General features: G+C 61.1%; 1 protein-coding gene across 6 annotated transcripts in view; it reads left to right on the forward strand.

Annotated features, from left to right (window-relative positions):
- Positions 1 to 24,921, forward strand: part of CACNA1I (calcium voltage-gated channel subunit alpha1 I) — a 118,549-nt gene that overhangs the window by 72,449 nt on the left and 21,179 nt on the right. For all 6 annotated transcript variants that reach the window (XM_067698153.1, XM_067698154.1, XM_067698155.1 and 3 more), the window contains exons 9-23: positions 3,019 to 3,325; positions 5,691 to 6,127; positions 13,747 to 13,898; positions 14,566 to 14,751; positions 15,182 to 15,299; positions 16,008 to 16,163; positions 16,653 to 16,746; positions 17,414 to 17,616; positions 18,272 to 18,763; positions 19,133 to 19,233; positions 19,949 to 20,072; positions 20,377 to 20,445; positions 20,964 to 21,148; positions 21,602 to 21,728; positions 23,036 to 23,161. In XM_067698153.1, coding sequence (XP_067554254.1) covers positions 3,019 to 3,325; positions 5,691 to 6,127; positions 13,747 to 13,898; positions 14,566 to 14,751; positions 15,182 to 15,299; positions 16,008 to 16,163; positions 16,653 to 16,746; positions 17,414 to 17,616; positions 18,272 to 18,763; positions 19,133 to 19,233; positions 19,949 to 20,072; positions 20,377 to 20,445; positions 20,964 to 21,148; positions 21,602 to 21,728; positions 23,036 to 23,161 — 2,877 coding nt within the window. The remainder of the gene's footprint in view (positions 1 to 3,018; positions 3,326 to 5,690; positions 6,128 to 13,746; positions 13,899 to 14,565; positions 14,752 to 15,181; positions 15,300 to 16,007; positions 16,164 to 16,652; positions 16,747 to 17,413; positions 17,617 to 18,271; positions 18,764 to 19,132; positions 19,234 to 19,948; positions 20,073 to 20,376; positions 20,446 to 20,963; positions 21,149 to 21,601; positions 21,729 to 23,035; positions 23,162 to 24,921) is intronic.

Here is a 24,921-nt window from a genome sequence, read left to right on the forward strand (position 1 = left end):
CCTTTTATGACCATAGCAGGGATGCAGCCTCAGGATGGGAGCGTCTCAAGGGCTCCAGCACCTCCCTCGTTTCCTGGGGTGGGAAGATGAGATGCTGTGAAACGGAAGCCCGGGGCTGCTTCCCGGGCAGGGTCTGGAGGGGAGGCTGAGCCTGGTTGTGAACTGGTAGAACTCCCTGAAATTCTCGGAGGGACTCCCAGCTCTCGGGCAGCTCTGTCTTGTGGGGGAGACCTGGAGAGGAAGGGGTGTTCTCTCTGCCCCCAGAGAGGTCCCGCTGTCTGGCCGGCCCCTCCCGCCTTCCCCTGCACGGTCTCCCCAGAACGAGCTCATCCACCTTGTCACGCCCGGGCGCAGCTTCAGCCACAGCGCAGTCCCCAGATGTCAAGGTGATTCCCTCCTGGGAGAGTCGCTGCTGGCCCCCTGCTGCTGCAGGGCTGGGATCTCTGGTTTCCTGGCCGTGGGAGAGAGCGCGCTTGGGACTCCAGGGCAGCACCCCATCCTGGGCTGCTGGGACTTTGACCCGGGGGCTCAGAAGCCGACCTGAGACACCCCCGCTGTTGGCTTAGCTTTGATGCCTTCCTGGGGGTGCAGGGGCCTTGGACCCATGAGGAGACGCCCTAGAGAGAAAGAGAGGGGCCCAGGCTTTGTTCAGCATTGCCGTCCATCCACTGGCTTGTTCATTCCCTAGCACATTCGGGGAAGCCTGCTCTGCGCCAGGCCCTGAGCCGAGTGCTGGGTACTGAGCAGTGAGTCAGGCCCTCCCTGCCCCCTGGGAGCTCACAGCCTTGTGGGGGAAGATGGGCTACAGCAGACAGGTACCAGCCTGCATCTTAGGAGCCACCACCGAAGGAAGCCCAAGAGGCTGAGGGAGCCCACAGGAGGCCTCTCACCCGGCTTGGAGGAGGGATAGGGAAAGGGAGAGGCTTCCTGGAGGAGGTGATGGCAGAATTGAGCCTTAAAGGCTGGAGGGGGAAGAGCCAGAGGAAGAGCCTTCTGGGCAGGGGGCGCCTCACAGAGACCCTGAGGCCAGACGGAATCCTGCAGTGGGGGGACTGTGAACCACTGAGGTTGCGAGAGGAGCCTTGAGTTCCAGAGAGAGGCTGGAGGACGCTTCATCGGCTTCTCCTCATGGACTTAGGGGTGGAGTCTGGGGTTGGTAACTCCCAGCATGACCCTGGGCAGGACCCTTAGCCCCCTGAGCTCACAGTGATGGCACCTGGCTCACGGGCCCTGGGGAGGGTTAGAGGAGACAGAGCCTGCGGCTGCACAGCCCCTGGCACACAGTACATGCTCAATAAACGTGTCCTGCTGCTATGATTGCTGCGACTACTGGGCCCGGGGGGCCCTGTCACGGGAGAAAGGGTGCTGGTAGGAGGCTGGGGAGGCTGAGTTTTCCAGCATCCAGCGAGCAGAGGCTGAGCGACTGTGCCGTTCTTTTACCCTCACAACCCTGGCCACGCAGGGCCACCTGCTTGTTTCCCAGCTGTGGACCCTGAGCCCCAGAGAGGTGAGGTGTCTGGCCTGGGCCACACAGCCGGTGAGGGGTCCTCAGCCTTTGCACGCAGGTCCCCAGGACTCCTTCTGAGTGCAGAAGTCCTAAGCTCGTCCGAGCCTTATGTTTTTGATGGGGAAATGGAGGTCCAGAGGGAATGGGGAGCTGCCGGGTCACCCAGGGACAGCAGCCACAGAGGCGGGCTGGGTAGAGGCTGCCAGGTGTGAGCTCCCAGCGGACGGGGTGGGTCCGCGCCCCTCACACAGGCCTGCTGAGCGGGTCTCCAGGAAATGCGGAGAGAGCAAATGAGTGAGGCATCTTCTTACTCTAGAGGCAGGGGGTTTTCCCAGAGTCCTCTGGGCCAGGAAGCCCCCCCGCTCCCGCAACCCCTCCTGAGCCCCAGCTCCCCAGCTATGCCGTGGGGGAGAGGAAGGAAGGGGGATCAGTGACTGGGGCTGCGGCCTACAGGAACCTTCTGGCAGGCAGCCTGGAGGAGGGTGAAACGCACACTGCCCCCTCCCTCTGGCAGGTGCGAGTCTGCCGCTGAGTCTGTTCAAAGGCTTAGCATGTGCCTGGGAGGCGCCTGCCTCTGGAAACTGGGGCTCTTCTGCCTGCGGTGGCCCCTGGAGCTGGGCCCTGGGACTTGAGGTGGCAGATTCCTAGCCCTAGCCAGGTAGCCTTTCCCCATCCAAGCCCAGATAAAGATGCCCAGCTAAGCCCTTTCTGAGGGAAGCTTGTCTTTTCTTGTCTGGAGGCCCAAAGTCAGGGCCGTAGTGAAGGCAGGGCTGGGGTGCGACTCAGGGCCCGGGTAGCCTGAGGGGGGCTGTGCCTCCCTCCCTGCCCTCAGCGCTGATGTCCCAGGTGGGAGGGCAGCCGTGGCCAAGGCCTAGGGGCCTGAGGGGAGAGGGCTTGGAAGCAGGCCTCAGGGGGGCCTGGGGAGCTGCCTGGGCCACCGCTGTCCTGAGCCCCGGCCTCCTCCCAGAGCAAGGCCTCAGCGCTCTTTTCCTGTCCCTATCTGTGCCCGTGCCTCTCCGTCTCTCTGGGCGCTCCGCCCTCCCCTCCTCTCTCCCTGTCCCCACCCGCCCGTCACTTTGTGCTTCCCACACCCTCCGTTTCTGTCCTCTCTGAGCCTGTCTCACTCTCCCCTGGTGTCCCTCCTTGCCCTTGTCTGTCTGTACCCCCCTGTCTCTGGCTGTCTCTTTCCCTGTTCCATGTCTGGGATCCGCCCCTGCCCCTCCTCCGGTCTTCCTTTCGGCCTCTGTATCCCTCTGCTTCTCGCCCTGCCTCCGTCCCTCCATCTCCATCGCCGTCTCCCCGTCTCCATCGCCGTCTCCCCGTCTCCGTCGCCGTCTCCCCGTCTCCGTCGCCGTCTCCCCGTCTCCGTCGCCGTCTCCCCATCTCTATCGCCGTCTCCCCGTCTCTCTTTCTCCTTCTCCGTCTCCCTCTCCCACCCTCCCGCCCCTGCTCCCACCTCCTCTCACCCCACCGTCCCCTCTGTCCCTGTCCTCTCCTCCCGTTGGTCACAGGTGGGCTCCTTCTTCATGATCAACCTGTGCCTCGTTGTCATAGCGACCCAGTTCTCGGAGACCAAGCAGCGGGAACACCGGCTGATGTTGGAGCAGCGGCAGCGTGACCTGTCCTCCAGCACGGTGGCCAGCTATGCCGAGCCCGGCGACTGCTACGAGGAGATCTTCCAGTACGTCTGTCACATCCTGCGCAAGGCCAAGCGCCGGGCCCTGGGCCTCTACCAGGCCCTGCAGAGGCGGCGCCAGGCCCCGGGGGCACCCGGCTCCACCAAGCCCAAGCCCCACGTCAAGGAGCCCAGGCACTACAGTAAGTGGCCCACCTCCCCTGACCTCCAGGGTGCCCTGCGCAGGCCTCGTGTGCCTCTAGCTGGGGACTCAGAAAGAGCACTGTTTGCAAACGTGCCCTGTCTTCCCAGCACAAGCAGAGGTATCCAGCAAGTTCAGAACCCGGACCTTCCCCTGGTAGCTCCAGTCCACACTCCCGGGTTCCCTGCCCCCTTTCCTGACCACCTGCTGGTGCCTGGCCTGGGCTAGCCCTGCGCTTGGGGGACCTAGCCCTGCCCTGGAGGAATTTTCTTCGGATCCCACGTGTGCACAGAGACTCAACCTCCGCCCTGGGAACCACGCTTGAAAGAATGAATAGCCTGTCCTTAGTCTTGTGAAACTATAAAATCCCTCCACCACTGTAGCCTGTCTCCGTTCTCACCCCGCTGATCCCCCATGGGTTCCTGTGGCCGCCTGCCGGCTTGCTAGCACACCTGAGCAGCATGTCAGGCACCTGGAATGAAAGGGCCGTGGCCAGCCCTGCAGGGAGAGGCGGGGCATGCTGGGGACACACGAACACTGTGATCTGCTCCTGCCTTGGGGCCATTTCTCCTTCTCCACTGTAGACGGTTCCAGAGAGTTAGCTGCGCAGGCTTAAAAAGGGGTTTCCATTTGTTTCCTCATCTGTTCTAGAAAACAGTCCTGCGAAGGGAGCAGAGTGAGTAGTATTAGCCTCAGTGTTCAGATGGGAAAACTAACGTCCAGAGGGATGAAGGGGGTCCCTTAAGGTCACAGTGTCAGTGACCAAAGCTCGGCATTGGGGACGTCAGAGTTGCAGGCTCTGCTGAGCCCACCTCTCACGGGACGTGAACCGCTCCCGTAGGAGGAGGCAAAGGGCCACAGGAACAGGAGGTGGGCCCCACCCCAGGCCGAGTCCTGCCCCCAGGCAGTGCCCACAAGGAAGTCAGCCGGCATCAGCCCAGAGTAGGCGCAGCTGTGACGGTGGACGGCCCGGCTCCCCGCCGTGGAGTGAGGATGAGGCCGTGCGCTGTGGGAGCCGGCCACCCCCAGGCCCTGCCCCTGCAGGTCTCACGTTCTGGGAACCTGAGGTTCTCGGAGGCAAGCTGGCGGCCAGCCGTCCAGGCGTGGTCTTGGAGGCTCCAGGTGGCCCGTGGGCTGGCCCAGCACGTGGACAGGGGAGCTGGGGGCGGGCAAGGCTGGCACCCCGCGTTCCTGGATGACGCGGGGAGGGGTGTTTACAGCTCAGGGCTTCCTGCTGCCGCCCATCGCCCTCTCCGTGGAAACCTCGTGGAGAGAAGCCCTAGACAGGCTTCTAGAGGGAGGCCGTGCCCCCTGCCCTGGGCCTTCGTGCCTCCCCCATCTCCCTTCCTTGGGAAACAAGTGTCAGGGGGCCCAGCCCCATGTACAGTTGGGCTGGGAAGGGCTTTGCCGTGACCTCCAGCACTGACGTGGCCCACCCTTGGGCTTCCGGCTGCCCCACCGGTCTAGAGGGTGACTGAGTCAGAGAGCCTTGTCCAGACACAGGGAGGTGTTTGGAAGCAAGTGTGGAAATGGACGGTAGACATTACAGGTTTTTCTTTCCCTTTAACGTCATTTATTTATATTTTGCTCCTCAAGCCAAACCTGTGTATTCTAGGAAAACACAGACAAATATAAAGAAGGAACCAAACTATCCAGAAAGAGCCCCTCTGACACCCCTTTGAAATGGTTCACAGATCACAGAACGTGGGTCCAAGACCGGCCCAGCTTCTCGCACTCTCCCTGGGCAGCTGGGGGGATGACAGCCCCCTCCCAGGGTTAACCCCGACTCAGCTGTGTCGGGGGGAGTCGTAGGGGTGGTGCTTCTAGAGCAAGGGCTTGCCCCTGCCCCGGCTCCACGCTTCCTCCTTGGTGATAGGCCCCCCACACGGGCGGGAGAATTGAGGAATGCCGAGGCCACCTTGGCTTCCTCTGAGGGGTGTCTACCCTCCACAATGGCCTTTTCAGCCGTTTTCCAAGCTCCATGATATCATGAAGAGGACGGTGGGGAGGGGCTGGGGTTTCTGAAGGGTCTTTCAGTGACCAGACTGGGGCCACGGGGCGGGAAGTGACAGGGCAGGACACGGCTCTGGGCTCATCCCGCGTATTAACCACAGGATCCGCCCCGTGTCCCCGGTGTGTGGGTGTTCCTGGTGCCAGCTTTTCCTCGGGGGCCAACGAAGCCCAGAGGGTGAAGCTGTTTCCCCAGGACCCACGAGCCCCTTGGCCTCCAGGCAGGGCTGGCGGCTTCCAGGCAGACCCTGTGGGCACACACGAGTGGTAACCCAGGTTGGGCCGGGCCTAGTGCGCGCGGGGGCCGCCTCCTGCGGGACCCGAGGCACCAACCCCGGCCTCGGCTTCTTTTCCAGAGCTGTGCCCCCGACACAGCCCCCCGGACTCGACGCTCCACACGCCGGTGCAGCCCGTCTCTGCCATTCTGGCCTCCGACCCCGCCAGCTGCCCCCGCTGCCAGCACGAGGCGGGCCGGCCGCCCTCAGGCCTGGGCAGCAGCAACTCGGGCCAGGAGGGCTCAGGCTCCGGGGGCTCAGGCTCCGGGGGCTCAGGCGGCGGCGAGGACGAGGCCGGCGGGCCCGGGGCCCGGAACGGTGAGGACGGGGCCTCCTTGGAGCTGGAGAAGGAGGACGAGGAGGGGCAGGAGGATGGGGCTGCCTGGCTGTGCGGAGACGTGTGGCGGGAGACACGAGCCAAGCTGCGGGGCATCGTGGAGAGCAAGTACTTCAACCGGGGCATCATGATGGCCATCCTGGTCAACACCGTCAGCATGGGCATTGAGCACCACCAGCAGGCGAGTGTCGGGAGGCGGGGCCCGCGGGGCCTGTCGAACGCCCGCCGTCTGTCTGTCTTCCCCTGACCTGCGTCCCCTTCAGCCACGTGACCTCAGTGCCCAGCCCAGGGCCAGGCACAGAGGGGGTGGAGCTCAGGGTCAACAAGTGACCGAACGGCCCCTTGGGGTGTGGACAGGGGGATGTGGGTCCTTTCCCTCTGAGCCTCCCAGCGTGGACACCAGGTCCCCCACAACCCATCCCCCGCCAGTCCCTGCAGACTCCTAACTTCCATTTGTCGCCTCTCCATGTGACCCTCCCGTCTCTTCTCTCCAAAACGGCTGGAGTGGTCTTTCCAGAGACTGGGAGCGCCCCTGTCCCCAAACTTCCAGAGCGCCCGCCGACCTTGGCAGAAAATTCAGACCTTTCCACTGATATTCAAGGCCCTTTGTGCTCCATCTGCGGCATATTGATACCTTCCGCAGGTGGGACGCCCTCCTGCCCCTCACGTCCCCCACTTACTCCCCGCCTCACCACAGCCCCACGGCACTGAGGGGCCCCAGGGGTGCCCTGCGGAGGCTGTCCCCCATCTCCCTTCTCAGCCAAACCTGTGGTTTCTTCTGTCTTCAGCTCTGGGTGCGTGGGGCGCAGGGAGGGTGTTGGCTGCGTTGATTGGTGTGTCCCAGGCCCCCTAGGCCATCAGGGGTACTGCTGGGGGTTCACAGGTGAGATGAGTTCAGAGAAAGGGTCCCCAATGGGGGATAGCACATGGAGGAGGGCATGGCTTCTGGGAAGTAGCAGGAGCACAGGAAGGATGTGTACAAGAGGGTCTTTGTGAGGACACAGGATGGAGGGCTCTGGGGGGTTCGCACAGATGTCCCCAATCCATAGGTCACACCCCGGGTGACAGCCCGGACAAGTCCAGCCCTGGATCCATTTGGAAAAACATCATTTTCTGCCTCCCACTGTCCCCCAGCTGCTAGGTGGGGTCCCTCCCTTAAGCTGCACCCCTTTCCTATGAGGCACTCCGTCTGGCAGTTGGCGACCCTGAGGCCCAGGGAGGGGATGTCACTGGCCCAAGGTCCCATAGCCAGTCAGGGGCCGAATTTGAACCCACATCTTTGTGTGGCAAGACTGACACCACCGCAGAGTTTAGGGTTTTGACGCCTCCTTGGCTTCCCCGTGGCCCTCTTTCTGCAGGCCCCCTCTCCCCCGCTGTGCCCCGTGGGGGGCCACACTCTCGTTTCCCTCTTCATTTGCTCACCAGGCACTGTCTTCATTCAATTTACTTAAATGCGGCCCCTGGGGCTGCCGCCACGCTCTGCGCGGGGCTGCCTGTCTGCCAGTTATTCCGGCTTAACTAAGTGTCTCTGGGGAGGGCTGGGGAGGCTGTCTGCAGGGTAAAGCTGGTGAGACAGGCAGGCTGGACCCCCTCGCCTAGGGTCCGGCCTTCTGGCCTTTGCCTGGCCCAGCATCCCCGGGGAAGGCCCCACAGGGAACCTGCTCTGTTGGGGTGCTGGCTCTAGCTTCTGGGTGGGGCAGGGCCAAGGGTGCCTGTCGCAGTCCTGCTACACCAGGGCCTGGGCACCATCCCTGCCAGGGGCTTGTGGAACCAGCTCGCAAGAGCCAGTTTTCTCATACTCAAGGATTTTGCAAGCCCATCGTTATAAACAGTTGGTAGCTTGAAATTGGCCATGGTGGGAGTATTTACACCATGGAAATTGACATACGCTGCCAATCAGGGCTGTATTTTTCAGAGGCCCGTTTGCCAGTGTACTACTGGTTCCTGCCTTCCCAGCCACCCCTTCACGGCCAGACACGGTGGCCAGGGTGGCTCCATCCTCTGGGTCCAGTTTCTCCCTCTCTCCGCAGCCCCAGCTTCAGGCCAGGCTATGGTCCCTGCCCAAGCCTCCTCAGCGTCTTCCTGCCTGGCCTGTCCCCCCTCACTTCTTCTGCCACGTCCTTTTGGGCAAACTTTCTTTTTTTTTTTTTTGGCGGTACGCGGGCCTCTCGCTGCTGTGACCTCTCCCGTTGCGGGGCACAGGCTCCGGACGCACAGGCTCAGCAGCCATGGCTCACGGGCCCAGCCGTTCCGCGGCATGTGGGATCTTCCCGGACCGGGGCACGAACCTGTGTCCCCTGCATCGGCAGGTGGACTCTCAACCACTGCACCACCAGGGAAGAGGGCAAACTTTCTAGCCTCCAGACGGGGGAGCCTCTTCTCTCTGGCACCGTAGGACCCCTCTTGGTCCCCCCACTGGGTTGCCCTCAGCAGGTGCTCTCTGCCCCTTCAAAGGATCCTCCCTGGCTTTCTCATCCACAAGCAGGTGCCCTAACTTCGTGCCCTTTCCGCCATAGGGATTGGCTCCCTGGCACCAAGTGCCAGGCCGCGAGCCAGCCTGGTGTATTGAGTCCTCACAACCATCCTCAAGACAGGTCTTAACAACCCTCCTCTGCCCACCCCCCGCCCCCCCCGCCAATCCCGGCCGCACCTGAAGACCACTGCCAGAGAGCTGCAATTTGCCGCTCCAGGTCTGGGCTCCATCCCTGGTTCTGCTGTCGACTGGTAGGGTGGCCTTGGGCAAGTCACTTGGCCTCCTTCGGCCAGTGTCCCCCATCTGGAAATGGGCACAGAAACCCCCTACTCCCGGAGTAGCTGGGAGGGTTCGATGCGTTACGAAGCCTGGCGCACAGTAGGTGCGCACTCGTTAGGAAAGATTTGTGATACTTGTTGGAGCGTTACCCCACCACCCTCGGGGTAAGTTTACCAGCTGGTGTCTGGAGCCTCAAAAAATTATTAATTAAGGAAAAAGTGAGGGGGAGGGAGGATTTAAAAAATACTCTCTTTAAAGCAGCTCCGAGCGGCAGCCATTGTTTGGCCAAGCTCTGCGCAGGGCCTGCTTGTGGGGGGCGCGAGAAGTTCTGCTCCACACCCCTGGCTCCCACACGCTGCTGGCAGGAAGCCCTCCGCCCCTGAGGTTGTTCTGAGCAGCCCCTGAGGTGCTGCCTGCAGAGAGAGGCGGCCTAGGGCTGCCAGGGGCCAGGGAGAAAGGGGGGAGCTGGAGGAGAGGCCGGTGAACGCTCGCAGCCCCTCTCCCGCAAAGCAAGTGACTGCAGAGGGAGGCATCGTGGCGGCCCCTGCCGGCAGAGAGGTTGGTGTGGCCACCGGGTGGGGGCCCAGGGGGGCCGGTGGTGAGGGCAGGACAGAGCCTGGGCATTGCTTTCCGGCTCCATCTGTGAAGTGGGGCCACCCCGGCCTCTGTGGTCACAGGTGCTCGAATGAGGTGAGACTGTGGGTGCCCGTGGTTTTTAGGTGGCCACTGCTGCTAAAATCACAAGGGAGTGTCACCAGGTTCCTCATGGCCACAGCTACTCCTTGCAGGGACTGGCCTAGGAGGAGGTGACAGGGGAAAGTGGGGGTCAGCCAGGCAGTGACCTGTGTGTGACCCATGAGGTGGTCAGATGGTGCAGAAGTCGGCATAGCCCTGGAGGGGAGTGGGCCCGGAACAGTCTGTGACTGAGGCTGCGTGACAGGCAGGTGGGCGGGGTCGGCTTGGGCAGCCAGATTTCTCTGTCATCATTTGCTGTCACATATCTTCCCGGTGTGATCCCCTCGGCAGCCCCCAGGGCAGGCGGGGTGAGTGTCTTGTCCCCACTGGGCAGATGGGGAAACCGAGGCTCAGAGAGGTGGACTGCCTTGCCCAGCGTGATGCGGTGAGAAGCTGAGATGCTGAGGTTGAATTGGAGGTTCCAGGAGGCCGACGGGAAGGGGTGGGGAGGCACTGCTCCTGGGAGCAGGCTCTCTCAGCCCCTCCCTCTCCCAGCATTCGCCCGTCCCGGCCCATGACTCCTCTGGAGCTGCACCAGGCTGTCCTGGAGCTAGAGGATGCTCACCACGTCGGACAACAAAGAGAGGGTCAGGCTTTATTCTCTTTTCAGCAGTCTCAGCAAGTCACTGCCAAGCCAGATCTGGGGTGACTCTGGGAAGAGGAAGATGGAGTGGCTCAGTACCTGACGTTCCAGCTCTGTGAGGACTTAGGGGAGAGAGACACCAACGTGAACTGCAGTTGGGGAAGACTTCCTGGAGGCGATGGCACTGGAGATGGATCCTAAAGGATGACTGGGATTTCATTAGACAAAGGAGGGACAGACGCAGGAGCATGGGCATTCCTACGAAAGACCCTGAGCCCTCAAGGAGGATGTGCCCATGGGGCAGGGCAGACAGCCCAAGAGGCCAGGGGCTGTCAATCCATGAAGGGTCTTGAGACTGGCTTTATCCTTAGGGCAGTGGGGAGCCATGGAAGGCTTGTAAGCAGGGCAGTGACCTGTCCGTGCTGAACTGGAGCCTGAGGTCAGAAGAGTGGTGCAGGTGAGGGCACCTGGGCCACGGGGAGGTGGGGCGGGCCAGAGGGAGGAGACCTGGGTTTGAGATCGAATTTTACCACTGCCTGGCTGTGGCCAGGGACAGTCACTTCTCTCTGAGCCTCAGGTTTCCTGGCTGTAAAATGTGGATGCTATAGGGTGATGTTTGAGCTTCGACAGGATAATCCGTGGAAAGTGCTCAGCACCGCCTGGCACATGGGAGGTGTTTCAACACCGGCTGCCGTTGTTATCACGAGGATGATGTTGGGCTCAAGGGGTCCCTGGGGGCAGCTTGGAGACCCCTGTCCAGCTGGGCCCTTATCTGGCCCTGCAGAAGTGGCCAGAGGCTGGGCAGCTGGGCCTCCCAAGCCTGGCGTCCAGCAGGGATGAGCTGGCCCTGCCCCTGCCCCATCTCCCTCTGCTTCTGGCCTCACCTTCAGGTTGCAGCCCCTCCTCAGCGGCCCTCTATCCTCCTGCCTCTGGCTTAACCTGGTTTTTCTGCCCTTCGGCACCTCCTCTTCCATGGGGTGGGCCTTTGCCATCTCCAGCCACCTCTCTGCAATCTCTGCCTGTCTGTCTGTCTGTCTGTCTGCCTGCTCTCTCTCACTTTCTGGCTCTGTCTCTGACTCACAGTGCCATGATCCTGGTCTTTCATTATGTGTTTGTCTCTGTTTTTCTCTCTCTGTCTTGTCTCTCCACACCCTGCATTTGCTTCTCACTCCCTGGGTCTATATTTGTCTGTCTATCAGTCCACCTCTCTTTCGAGTCTTTCTCCATCTCTCTCGTGGCTGCCCTGTCCCTCTCCACATACCACCCCCTTTGGTCTCTCACTCACTGTGTATTTGTCAATCTCTCTCTCCCGCTCACTGTCTCTCTCAGAAAAATGCTCATAGGAGTGATGGATGGTCTATTAGAAAAAGATTAACAGGTGTGCGCTCGACTAGAGAAACAGCTCTTGGGAGGGAGGAGGGGAGCAAGTGGGTGACCTACCTTTCAGGGAGAGCAGAGCTGCAGGCTCCGCATCTGTTTCAGGTGGGCGGGAGTGTGTGTGCAGTGCGTGCGGCCCAGAGCAGGGTGACTGCCATCACGGCCTGTCAGCGTCCAAATCTTTCGCCTCTGTTTTGGGGGGCTAGGAAATTGGTGGCTCTGAGTAGCATCTGGGCCCTGACTCAGCCAGGGATGCCGGGCCCCAGCCCCTCCCCCACTGGGGGCCTCTCTCAGGGTCCCACTCCCCTTTTGGGACCATTCTGTGAGTCAGATGTAATTACAGATGGAAATGGTGCCTTCTCCTTTTATCTGGCCTTGAGAGGAGCCGGCAGTATTATTAGATTTCCCAGGCACCAGGCGGGAAGCGGGAGGGCTGGGTTGTTATTTTTTTCTCTTCTCCTTTTGGCCCAAGTGGAATCAAAGTCAGGTGCCTGAGGCCCTGTTGCTCGGTGCGGGGTTGGGGGGTGGGGCGCTGGGGGGCGGGTGGCTGGGCTGGGGTGGGCGGTGCTGATGCTGGGAACTCTCCCGCCTCCCAGCCCGAGTTCGGGCTGGTCTCTTCGCCTGGACAGCCTTCTCCTCTCCCTGTCACCCTCTCCCCTCTCGGCTTTGAGGTGTCCCTGAGATGTCACTTTCTATAGGAAGCTGCTCCTGACTCCACTGCCCTGTTCCCCCAAACCACCCTCAAGTTCCCTCTGTTTTCATCCCCGCCGAGTGGTTTGTTAACTTGCGGATGGGCTTTGCCAGCGGAGCCTGCGCTTCTCAAGGGCAGGAAGAATGTGCTGATTCATTCACCGCCGCCCACCCCGGGTGGCACAAGCCCAGCCCCTGGCGATGCTTGGGAGGCCTGTGGAGCGCACGCAGTGATGAACAAGTGGATGCTGGGTGGACGGGTTCGGGGAGGTGTGGGTGTGGACACCGGGAGAGCAGTTCGGAGTCTGACTTGGTGGCTCTGCCACAGCCTTGCCGGGTGGCTCTGAGCAAGGCAGTTCCCTTCTCTGAGCCTCAGTTTCCTCATCTGTAAAATGGAGCTGCTAACAGTGGCCTCACAGATTGACTGTCAGTAACTGTGTTGGGGTCGAGCTCAACACGGGCACATGTTCAGGCCTAACAAATGGCCCTTCCCTTCTCCGTGATTCAGGCGGAGGGGCCAGGGCTGGGGGAGGGGTAGAGAGAGAAGGGGCTGGAGCCTTGTACGGCCCTCATCTTACTCCATTCCCTCGATTTATGGATGGGGAAACTGAGGCCCGGACTGTTGGGGGGAGGACCTGGAACCCCACCCCCAGTCGTGGCCAACAGGGTGGCCTGTTTCATACACTGGGGTTCCTTGGGTGGTCCCACTTGCAGGGGTGTCACCTACTGCTAACAACCAGCAAGTAAACAGCTCCAGGGGCAGAGGTTGGATCCGCGGCCAGAGGGGCCAGTCTCCCTCTGAGCAGCTGGTGACTTTGACCCTTAACCTCTCTGGGCCTTCGTGTCCTCCTCTGAGAAGCGGGAGAAGTAAGCCCCACTGACCAGTGGTCAGGTGGATTGAGAGCCGTGGTGGCACACAGTAGGTGCACGGTCTCTCCTCCCTTCCCAGGGCAGATGGTCTCCAGCCACCCACAATCCTGAGATGGCCATTGCTAAGGAAGGAAGGAGGTGAGGGGAAGGCTGTGTAGGGAGGTCTGCACAGGCAGGGGTTAAGGGTGGAGAATTGGAGCCAGGCTGCCTGGGTTCAAACCCTGGCTCTGCCCCTTACTAACTGTGCAGTCTCAGGCAGGGGACTGGCCTTCTCTGAACCTGCTTCTTCATATGCATAATGGGCTCTCATGAGGGACTAAGTTACATGATGCCTATGAAGTGTACAGGGCAGGTCCTGCACGTGCTCCCAAAATGGGTTAGGGTCGTGGGCAAGCGGGGTTTCCGCAGCCACTGGTTTGCCTTCTTGTCTTGCTCTGTGTCTAGCCATGTAACCTCTGGCTTGTTTCTGAGCCTTAGTTTCCTTATCTGTAAAATGGGTATCATAATGTGGCCCTTCGTGTGCACTACCAGCATCATTGCCAACTTGGTGGAAGGTTAGCCCCATGTGTTCCCATCTCAGTGGACCTCTCAAGACAGCAGAGATGAGGCAGCGCTGTAGGTTTCTTGAGGCCAAGTGCAGGGGGAGGATGGAGCTCTGGCAAGGACACTGACCTGCAGGTCGTGGAGCCGGGGTGGCAGAGCCGGGCCTTCCCGGAGGTTCTAGAGCTGATGGGTATCCCGGCAGCCCTCTGGCCTGACCGGGTCCCCGTTCCCTTCCCCAACACCCCCATAGCCCGAGGAGCTGACCAACATCCTGGAGATCTGCAACGTGGTCTTCACCAGCATGTTTGCCCTGGAGATGCTGCTGAAGCTGGCCGCCTTCGGGCTCTTTGACTACCTGCGGAACCCCTACAACATCTTCGACAGCATCATTGTCATCATCAGGTGCCGACCTCCCCCCCCAAATCCCGCCCCTAGCCTGTGGGCCTAGAAACAGAACGGGGTGGGAGGGGGATTTAATGCACTGACCCCAGCCAGTAAATGAAGTACATAAGATCAAAGGAAGCTAATTACACTGAAATACAGTTATCAAAATATTTGAAAATTTGTGATATAGCAGTGTATGCACTTCTGGATTAATTCATTAAATAGCAAGATAGAGCAGTGGGTCCGTGACTACCATCATTCCACAGAAAGGATGAGTATAAGTAATATCTGGAAACACCTGTATCGGCTGTCATGTGATAGAAAAGTATCAGTGATTTCGATTGGCCACGAGGTCACAGGAAGTGCTAATTCTCTGCTGTCTGTTGTTGACGTTCATAATCAAAAGAATGTTAAATCTCAAAAAGAGGTCAGTGATATTTATGGGCCATAGACTTCTTGCGGGGGGTGGTCCATGGAATCCGGGTTCAGAGCCCTGGCTTCAGGGTGCCACGAGACGCAGTGACCTGTCAAACAATACCCATTGGATGAATGAGTGAACGAATGGAAGCTGTCCATCTCTCCGTCCACCTGGCCTCTCCTCCTTCCTTTACCCTCGTCTCCTCCCGGCCTCCCTCTGACCCTTCCTGCCTCTCTCCCCTCCCCACCCCTGCCCGGCGGGCTGCAGCATCTGGGAGATTGTGGGCCAGGCGGACGGCGGGCTGTCGGTGCTGCGGACCTTCCGGCTGCTGCGGGTGCTGAAGCTGGTGCGCTTCATGCCTGCGCTGCGGCGGCAGCTCGTGGTGCTCATGAAGACCATGGACAATGTGGCCACCTTCTGCATGCTGCTCATGCTTTTCATCTTCATCTTCAGGTGAGTCCCGCCCACCCTGGGGCCACACCTGCGGGGCCTGCCGGGCCCGTGGGCAGAAACCTGGGGGAGTGTGGCTGGTTGAGCTTCTCCAGGCAACACCCCAGACCTGGATACGAATCCTGGCACCATCACTTAATCCCCTATGGCTCCGGGCGAGTACTGCCCCTCGGAGCCTCTGTGCTCACGTCTGTAAAATGGGACCAACACTGGCCCCTCCCATCTTAGTGGGTTGTTCTGAGAAGGAAACAAGGTGGGTGGGCAGAGAGCTCTGGGTGTGTGAGTCCCTTGAGCCACCTCTGTCTCTCCCCCAGCATCCTTGGACCAACACTGGCCCCTCCCATCTTAGTGGGTGGTTCTGAGAATGAAACAAGGTGGGTAGCAGAGAGCTCTGTGTGTGTGAGTCCCCTGAGCCACCCTGTCTCTCCCCCAGCATCCTTGGCATGCACATCTTTGGCTGCAAGTTCAGCCTCCGCACGGACACGGGAGACACCGTCCCTGACCGGAAGAACTTCGACTCCCTGCTGTGGGCCATTGTCACGGTGTTCCAGGTGAGCCCCAGCATGCGTCCATGGGCATCTGGGGAAGGGAGTTCTCCCAGGATCACTTTTTGGAGGTGCCCCAGCCTCAGAGAATCCAGGGGAGAGCAGTGGCCTGACAAGGAGGCCCCTCAACCCCGGCCTCCAGTGGCCAGGCTGGCGCAGTGCTGGCTCTGGCAGCTGGACTGACTGCCCGCTGCCCGTCCCCGCCCCCTCGCTCCTGCCCTGAGACTGTGGGGTTAGGATTCTTCCCCGAGACTATTTCCGCACGTGTACTGTGGCCATGGTTGAGTGGGTGTGTACACACAGGTGGGGTGGGGGCAGAAGGAACAAGGGGAGAAGGCAGGGTGGGCTTGTGCCCTGGGTGGTGGGATACGGTGCTGAGAGGGTGGGGCTGGGGAGCAGCCAGGAGGGAGCACCGGTCCGTGGGGCGCACGTGTCAGGGCAGGAGTGTGTGACATAGGCCTCGAGGGTGTGGGCGGGCCGGGCAGCAGGAAGAGGTGTGCGTGTGCGTGTGTGTGTGTGTGCGCGCACACACACACATGCACGTGCGTGATTCTGCGGCTCTGCCCCCAGCTAGGGCCGCGGTTTTCGAGGACCCTGGGTGTGCCCGAGCGTGTGTGAGAGGATGCTGTAGGTGCTCATGGGCTGCGGGGTGCCTGCACCTAGGGCACCCAGTGGGCTGGGGGGCCTGAGCTGTCCTCCCCCTTCCCCGCACAGATCCTTACCCAGGAGGACTGGAACGTCGTCCTCTACAATGGCATGGCCTCCACCTCCCCCTGGGCCTCCCTCTACTTCGTTGCCCTCATGACCTTCGGCAACTATGTGCTCTTCAACCTGCTGGTGGCCATCCTGGTGGAGGGCTTCCAGGCGGAGGTGACTGTGGCCCTGGTGGAGGAAGCACCCCTTTGGGGCCTGCACGAGACTGGGCGGGGGGTGGTCTGGATGGAGGAGGACTGCGATTCAAACATCTAGCAGGCAACAGGTCTCCAGAGGAGGGGGTTGCCAGTGAGGTGATGAGCTTCCCATCACAGGAGGCATGCAAGTGGGGGGAGATCTGCATCTAGGATCCCTGCCTCTCCCCCAGGGGTGTAGGCCTAGGCTTCTCCATCTCTGAGATCCTAAAGTCCCCAAGATCTGGGATTCTGGATCCTGCCTCCTTCATTTTCTGAGGCTTTGGGGACACTTACAATCAGGCAGATGTGGGTTTGTGGCCTAGGTCCTCGTTAGCTTCTCGCTTCCATTTTCTGAGCCTCAGTTTCCCCATCTGTAAAATGTGGGGGGGTGAAAACACCCATTGAAAAATTCAGGAGGGAGGGAAGGGCTAAGCTGACTTTTGTTCCAATGTGAGGGACGGTCTCCCAGGGCGACGCCAATCGCTCCTACTCGGACGAGGACCAGAGCTCATCCAACATGGAGGAGTTTGACAAGCTCCAGGAGGGCCTGGACAGTGGCGGAGGTAAACGGACCTCCACTCGTCACCTAGGAGGCCAGGACTCTTCCCCAGATCTAGTTGGACAGAGGGCACAGCATCTGGTTTCCCCTCAAGCCAAGGCTCGGGACTGCTAATTCTCTATGGTTTCTTGTTTACGTTTATAATTGAAAGAATTGCTAAATCTCCAAAGGTCAGTGACATTCATGGCTCTCCTGAATTCTAGCCACAGGGGTGGCTGCAGCCCACCCTCACCCCTCCATACAGCTGGCCTGTAGCGAAGAGCCTTGGGCCTCAGGATGCCTGGGTTTTGTTTAGCACCACTGCGCAGCTTGGAAACCTCCCAGCCCAGGGTGTGTCCTTCTCAGTAACCGGGCTAAGCAGGCTCTGCCTTCTTCCTGCACTGGGCATGGGAGTGAGGTTCCTATGTTGGGTGAAGCTCGGGGCTGGCCCTGAACACAGAAGGCAAGGGATCCACTCATCCAAAAATAAAGCTGAGAGCCTTGCAAATGGGGCAGAGGGGAGGCACACGTGACGGGGTCCAAGCAGGAGGACTTCCTGGTGGAGGAGGTCTCTCCAGAAAAACTCTTCATTTCTGTTACTGTCCCTGTCTGTTTCTTTGTCTCATGGCTTCTTTTGCTCTTGTTCTGTCCTCTTGTCTGCTCCTCCCTCTGTCTCTATCTGAACCCTCCAGATCCCAAGCTCTGCCCAATCCCCATGACCCCCAATGGGCACCTGGACCCCAATCTCCCACTGGGTGGACATCTGGGCCCCACTGGGGCTGCAGCATCCGCCCCCCGCCTCTCGCTGCAGCCAGACCCCGTGCTAATGGCCTTGGGCTCCCGCAAGAGCAGTGTCATGTCACTGGGGAGGGTGAGCTACGACCAGCGCTCCCTGGTGAGTCCTCGTGGGGTGCTCTGGTTGGCTACTCCCTGCTGGGTGTGTGCTGAGGGACCCTGAGAAGTGTCTGCCAGTCCAGCCTCAGACTGGTACCTAGGCTTAGAAACAGGCAGAAACAGGCAGGGACCATGTCTGTTGCCTTCCTGGGTGCCCAGGGACAGAGCAGGACCTGGCAACAAGGAATGAGTGAGTGAATGAACGAATGGTGCCTGTGGGTCTGGTGTAGAGAGGTGGGTTTTGTTTTAGCAGCAACGTGTAGGGTTAAGAGCCGGGCCTTGGGGTTGGGCAGGCCTGAGCTTGTATCTGGCCTCTGCCACTGCCAAACTTTGTAACCATGACCAAGTTACAGCCCTTCTTGAGCCTCAGTTTCCCTTCCTGTAAAATGGGAAGATGCCCTGACTTACTGTACTGTTATCAAGGGAAGGGAGGTGGCAGGAGGGACATAGCCACACAGGGGAGGTGCCCATGTGTCTGTAGATGTGGATGGAGTGAGAGGCAGAGCAAGGAGAGGACCTCTGGGGTCTAGCCCCTTCTGTCCCCCACTGGCCAGGTGGGCAGCCCTCTTTGGGCCTCAGCAGGTGTGCAGGCTCCCTTCAGTCACAACCGTGGGTGTGTGTGGTGGCGCTGACCGGAGCCCCGGGCTTCCTCCCAGTCCAGCTCTCGGAGTTCCTATCACGGGCCGTGGGGCCGCAGTGGGGCCTGGGCCAGCCGTCGCTCCAGCTGGAACAGCCTCAAGCACAAGCCCCCATCGGCGGAGCACGAGTCCCTGCTCTCAGCGGCAGAGCGCAGCGGCGGCGCCCGGGCCTGCGAAGGTGCCCGGGAGGAGGGGCCGCTGCGGGCCGCGCCCCCGCACGCCCTGCACGCCCCGCACACCCCGCACGCCCACCAAGCGCAGCATGGTCCCCACCTGGCGCACCGTCACTGCCACCACCGCCGGACGCTGTCCCTCGACACCAGAGATTCGGTGGACCTGGCCGAGCTGGTGCCCGCCGTGGGCACCCACCCACGGACTGCCTGGAGGGCGGCAGGCCCGGTCCCCGGGCACGAGGACTGCAATGGCAGGATGCCCAGCATCGCCAAGGACGTCTTCACCAAGATGGACGACCGCCGGGATCCCGGGGAGGACGAAGAGGAGATGGACTACGTGAGTGCGCGAGGCTCTGGGGGCCACGGAGGGTACCACGAGGAGGTCAGCTGGGACGCAACGGGGAGTGGTCGAGAGGTGGCGCTGGAGTGGGAGGGACCGACAGGGGTCCCGCCTAAGGGGGACCCTGGCCATGGGGAGAGGGCTTCAGGTGGGTGAAGAGGGGGCGGGGCCGGAACACCTCTGAGCTGGGCCCGCCCCTGGGAGAGAAGCCCTCCCTGACCGCCCTGGGTGGGGTGAGGGTTCTGGTCTTGCTGGGAGAGTTCGGAGGTCATCCAGCGTCCCCACTTTGCTGGATGGTCAGGGTGGGTGGATATGAGCGGCTCTGGGCAGCGCTGACCCGCCAGCACCCCGTCCTCCCCTTGCCAGACTCTGTGCTTCCGCGTCCGCAAGATGATTGACGTCTACAAGCCTGACTGGTGCGAAGTCCGCGAGGACTGGTCTGTCTACCTCTTCTCCCCCGAGAACAGGTGGGCAGGGCCAGGCTCAGGGTGGCGTTAGAGTAGGGGTTTGACAGGTTTGGGAGGGAGAGATTTCTGGCAAGCCAAGCAGGGCCATTGGCAGGGCGCGGTGGGGAGGTAGGGGGCGGGCCTTCCGGCCCTGTAGTGGGGGGTCTGCTGGGGAGGAAGGGGTTCGTGTGGGGGCTTTCCTGGGCATCTCCTCTAGTCTAGGCCATCCTGTGCTGGGCACCAGGTTGGATAAATCTTCCGGTAACCTGGGGTGCTTCCATCTGGAGGGGGGCATCCGAAGGCTTCCTGGGGGAGGAGGCCTTTGTGCTGGGCTTTGGAGGCAGACAGCGTTCTGTAGATGAAGAAGGGGTGGGAAGGAGGGGGAGGCTGGTCCAGGTGGAGGGAGCAGCCCGAGGGAAGGCCTGGGGGCAGAAGCTGGGGCTATCAGACAATGTGTCCATGCAGCCGGAGGACAAGGCTTAGAGGTTCGGGCCAGTGTTTGAAAAGCTTTGCCAGGGCCAGGCGGGTGCCAGGAGCTTGCAGTGTGGTCAGCAGAGGTGGCTTCAGGTGGGCATCCTGAGCAGAGACCTAAAGCCGCCCCCTGTTGCGTGGCCAGAGAAAAGAAGGGCCAGCTTCCTCCAGGCCACCCTGGCTCTCATGTGTTCCTGGGGCCTTCCTCCTGGCCAGGGTAAGGGGCAAACTGACACTCACGTGGCCCCCTGCCCACCCTGCCCAGGTTCCGCGTCCTGTGTCAGACCATCATCGCCCACAAGCTCTTCGACTATGTCGTCCTGGCCTTCATCTTCCTCAACTGCATCACCATCGCCCTGGAGCGGCCCCAGATTGAGGCCGGCAGCACCGTGAGTGGCTGGGGCTTTCGGGCGGTGGAAGGAGCGCGGCAGAGGGACAGGTCCCCAGGGCCTGCTGAGGGACAGCATGCTGGGCTGGGAGGGTTGGAGAGCCCAGCGATGCTCTCCATGGAGAGTCATGGAGGGGGATGCCATGGAGGGGGATGCCATGGAGGGGGATGTGGCCAGGAGCTTGCCTCTGGAGAGGGGCCGCCTCCTTGGACTGTGAAGCGGCGGCGTCTCCTGGGTGCCCCTCGGCTGAAGGCAGACCAATCCCGGGAGACCCTGGATCCATGGCATCTCCTGGTTCTTTCAGGAACGCATCTTCCTCACTGTGTCCAACTACATCTTCACAGCCATCTTTGTGGGCGAGATGACACTGAAGGTACCTGGCTTCACCTGGGACCTCTCCTCCCCCTGGCCCAGCCCCGCTCCGCTTGTCACTCACCTGCCCCTCAACAGCATTCCACAGGTGGCCTTGGAGGCTCACCCCCACTTGGTCCCAGCCACTGGGTTGGGTTCCTAGGACTGGGGAAGGTGGGATGCGGTCAGCTTCGTGCCCGCTGCCCAGGAGCTCACAGCCCATTTCCAGTGTCGTGGAGGTACCTGCTGCAGGTGCAGGGCACAGCGGTAGGGTTCTGTCTAGGATGCTTCCCAGAGCACATGGCTTCAAGTTGGGTTAACCAGATGTGCAGGGAGAAGGGAATGGGGTGCTTCAGGGAGTGGCTCCCTGGGTAGAGGGAGACCTATAGCCCGCCTTCAGAGGGGGCGGCAGGGCACGTGTCCGCTCCAGCCCACTGCTCCCGGCTCTCCCATGCCTACCTGGCTCTGCCCCTCGCCCGTCTGATCTCGCTCCACCCTCCCGAGGAGTCTGACTGACCCCGCCCCTCGCCCCTCCCCCAGGTGGTCTCGCTGGGCCTGTACTTCGGTGAGCAGGCGTACCTGCGCAGCAGCTGGAATGTGCTGGATGGCTTCCTTGTCTTCGTGTCAATCATCGACATTGTGGTGTCCCTGGCCTCGGCCGGGGGAGCCAAGATCCTGGGGGTCCTCCGGGTCCTGAGGCTGCTGCGCACCCTGCGACCCCTGCGGTGAGGACCCTCGCACCCGAGGATGGGGGCACCCTGCACTGTCCAAGGACGCCCCCAGGGTCTAAGTGAACCCCTCGGTCTGGCCACCCACACCCACTCAGTCCTCCATAGCCTGTGTCCAGCACCAGCTGAGCAGGGCCAGGGTCACACCTGTGGGCCCCGCTCCTGGGGGAGGAGCCTGGAGCAGGTGCTGGAAGGCGGGGCTGAAGGTGGCCCCCAGGGCTGCTACCCACTCCCTGTGAGTCCTTCGTGGCTCACTGCCATCTCTGGGCGTTAATATCTAGAGGAGGGTGTGGTGTGGATCCCAAGGGGTTGGGGTGAAAGCACAGTGCCTTGCTGTTCATATAGATCTGGAGCCTGGGAGCCTCTGCTCTGGTGACTCTGGGCCTAGCAGGGGCTGTCTTCAGGCCTGGCTGACGGCTAACGGTACCCTTGACCCCTTCTTGCCTGCAGTGTCATCAGCCGGGCGCCTGGCCTGAAGCTGGTGGTGGAGACGCTCATCTCTTCCCTCAAGCCCATCGGCAACATCGTCCTCATCTGCTGTGCCTTCTTCATCATCTTCGGCATCCTGGGGGTGCAGGTGAGGGGCACCCAGGCGGGGCAGGGCATGGGGTGGGCTCTGCAGTCGGGGAAGAGGCTCCACACTCCTGCCCAGCTCTCCAGACCTTGTGCCAGGTGGCCCTAGTGGAGCAGCCATGGTCCCTGCCAGCAGTTAGCTCCCATTCCAGGGAGGGAGACAGACACGGCCCAGATGGCTGACTGCAAGGCAGGCTGGGTAAATGGCAGCCCAGGGGTGGGCTGGGGACAGTGGGGAAAACGCCTGAAGGAGGTGGCCTTGGCACTGGGCCTTGAAAGACAGGAGGTTTGGGCAGGTCACGGCGGGGGGAAGGTGTGTCAGGGGCAGATGGGCAACGTGTGGGGAGGCGGGACCAAGCAGGGCACGTGTGGAGAGAGAGCCCCGGGGCTACGGCTGGCATGGAGAGATGAGCCGGGCCGAGTGGGGAGAGACCTGGAATGGCAGCTAAGGAGCTGGGGCTTGGCTCCTCTGGGGTAGGGGTCATGGAGGGTCTCTGACCCAGGCAGGGCCTTGAGCTGACTCAGATTTGGGGTTGGGGCCCAGCCCGGGTGTAGAATGAGGCCTCGGGGGGGACAGCGAGTAGTGGGGCAGATAACAGAGTGTGTGCTGGGGGGTGGCAGAGTGACCTGGGCCTTCTGCGGTCTGAGCTGCTGCTGAGACCCTATCTCTTGAGGGTCTGAACCCTGTGCTGAGGCCCCCAGGCTCCCCACCTGGTCCTGTGTCTGGGGCTGTAGGTTTGGAGGAACCCCGTGCACAGGTGTCCTTTGGGGTTGCTGAGAGATTCACAGCGTGGCCTCCTGGGCAGAACGGGCTTGGTGTGGACCCTGTGTGGACAGTGGCCTTGTCCCTTCCAGGCAGTTGACATGGAGAGGGCTTGGGTCCCTAGAGAGCGTCCCTTTACGTCGCTCTGTCTCTCGGGGGTGTACAGGCAACTTCCTCGCGTGGAGTCACTGCCCGAATCCCCAGTGTGGGTACTGGTGTCTGATCTCTGGGGTCTGTGGAAGAGTAAGAATCAGACAGACCAGGGTGTGAAGCTTGGCTCTGCCCCTTCTTAAACCTCAAATGACTTTGGGAAAATCTCCTGACACCACCGGGCCTCAGTTTCCTCACTCGTTAGATGGGATGCGAGCAGCCCCGCTTCCTGCTGGGGGACTTGGAGAGACGGTGGGATGGAGTGGTTGGCTCAGGCCGTACAAGGAGGAAGTGACCCCGAGGGGCGGGGCCCTCTTCTGATTTGCACTCCCCCCTCCACCCCCTGGGAGCACTGGCAAGATGGTCACTAACCCTGTGACCCGTGTCCCTGCCCCCAGCTCTTCAAGGGCAAGTTCTACCACTGTCTGGGCATAGACACCCGCAACATCACCAACCGCTCCGACTGCGTGGCCGCCAACTACCGCTGGGTCCACCACAAGTACAACTTCGACAATCTGGGCCAGGTGAGTGCCCCCTTCTGCTCTTGACCGGACCCATCCCCGGTGGCTGGGGTGACAGCTCTTTGGTGCCGACAGCCCTGGGATTACAGACCAGGCTCCAGTCCCCCCCCTGCCAGGGCTTCTGCTTTGCGAGCCTTGATTTCCTTTTCTGCAGAATGGGTAGGGGTAGAACTCACTTGGCAGGTAGCGTGAGGCTGAGGGACCGTGAATACAGAGTGTCCAGCAGGTGCCTGGCAGTTAGGAAGTGCTTTAGTGGACATTGGTTCCTGGCCCCCACCCCCTGCCCGGGGGGGGTGCCCAGACAGGCATTTTTGGAGTCAGCCAGACCAGGTGTGAATCCTGGCTCTGCCACTTACTGTAGGTGTGGCCTCTCTGAGCCTCAGTTTCCCTGTTGGTAAAATGGGAGTGTTACAGGCCACCATACAGGCTGTGGCAGAGACTAAAGTGTATCAAGCTTCTGGCCCAGGGTGGGTTTCTTCTCCCATCACCCATCTCCTCTGGTCCCTGCTCCAGCTGGCAGGCAGGCCCCTGCCCAGTTCCTGCTTTGCCCTTGGTCCCCTCTCCTGGGGGCCTTCCAGGCTCGGCCATCTGAGTCGTGTCCCAGATGAGAGCCCCCCGCTGGCTGCCTCCAAAGAGCTCCCCCCACCCCCAAACTGCTCCTGTTTCTTGAGGGCCCACCTAGGTGACTGGGTATGACCAGCCTGGGAGTGCCTTCCCCAGTTCACACAGGAAGGGAGCAAGGATCCAACTCTGGGTGGCCCAGGGCCCGGGCCTCTCTGCTGAGGACCGTCCAACTGTATCCATGGAAGCGCTCATCCCCAGGGATTCCACTCCCCGGGGCCCCTGGGAAAGGAGCTGTGGGGCCTCAGAGGGGCAGTAAGTGGCCGGGAAACGGGGTCAGGAACTGGGTCCCAGTGACCCCACCCCTCCAGATTCTCCAGAAGTAGTACATTTTCAAGTTCTTAACAACTCAGTGGTTGGTAAGACAATGTTTTATTTTTTTAATTTAAAAGATTTTTATTTTGTTCTAAGTGTTAATTATTCATTTGGCCTCCCCACACAGTATGTGGGATCTTAGTTCCCCGACCAAGGATCGAACACGCGCCCCCTGAATTGGAAACGCGGAGTCTTAACCACTGGACTGCCAGGGAAGTCCCGAGACAATGTTTTAAAAGAGATGTTCCAGGAGCTGAGGGAAAGCCACTGGGGGCCCTTTATGATCGTGCTCCTGACTCCCTGACCTCAGCGCCAGGCCCAGGCCGGGCCGCTACGGAGCATCCCCAGCTCTTTCCCGTTCTGGGCATGCTTGATGCCAGGCTGATGGCCGGGGACCCCTGAGTAGGGTGTTCTCAGCCTGCAGAGCCACGTGGGAGGTTATGGCATGGCCCGAAACCTTGGATCCCTTGTGGGGCCATTTATCAGCTGTGTGTCCTCAGGCCAGTATTGACCCTCTCTGTGCTTCAGTGCCCTCATCTGTAAATTGGGATCAGTGACAGCTGGTCTGTGATTCCAAGGTTCCAGGCCGTCTGTACTTCAGGCCTCTGTGATCCAGGGGCTCACGGGGACATTTGCCCCCTTGGTGTGTGAGGGCTCCGTGTACCTCCCTGGCAGGGAGGGCTCCCTCTTTTTTCCCTGCCCTGCCCTCCTCCTGGGCCTGAGCCCTTTCCAGGCAGCCCTCAGCACCATTCCCGCCTGGAAGGGAAGAGGATGGGTCTGTGCCCTGGGTGGGCCGGAAGGAGGGGCCAGTTCAGGGCAGGAGACCT

This window comes from Pseudorca crassidens, chromosome 11, assembly GCF_039906515.1.
Source record: "Pseudorca crassidens isolate mPseCra1 chromosome 11, mPseCra1.hap1, whole genome shotgun sequence".
Classification (NCBI taxonomy): domain Eukaryota; kingdom Metazoa; phylum Chordata; class Mammalia; order Artiodactyla; family Delphinidae; genus Pseudorca; species Pseudorca crassidens.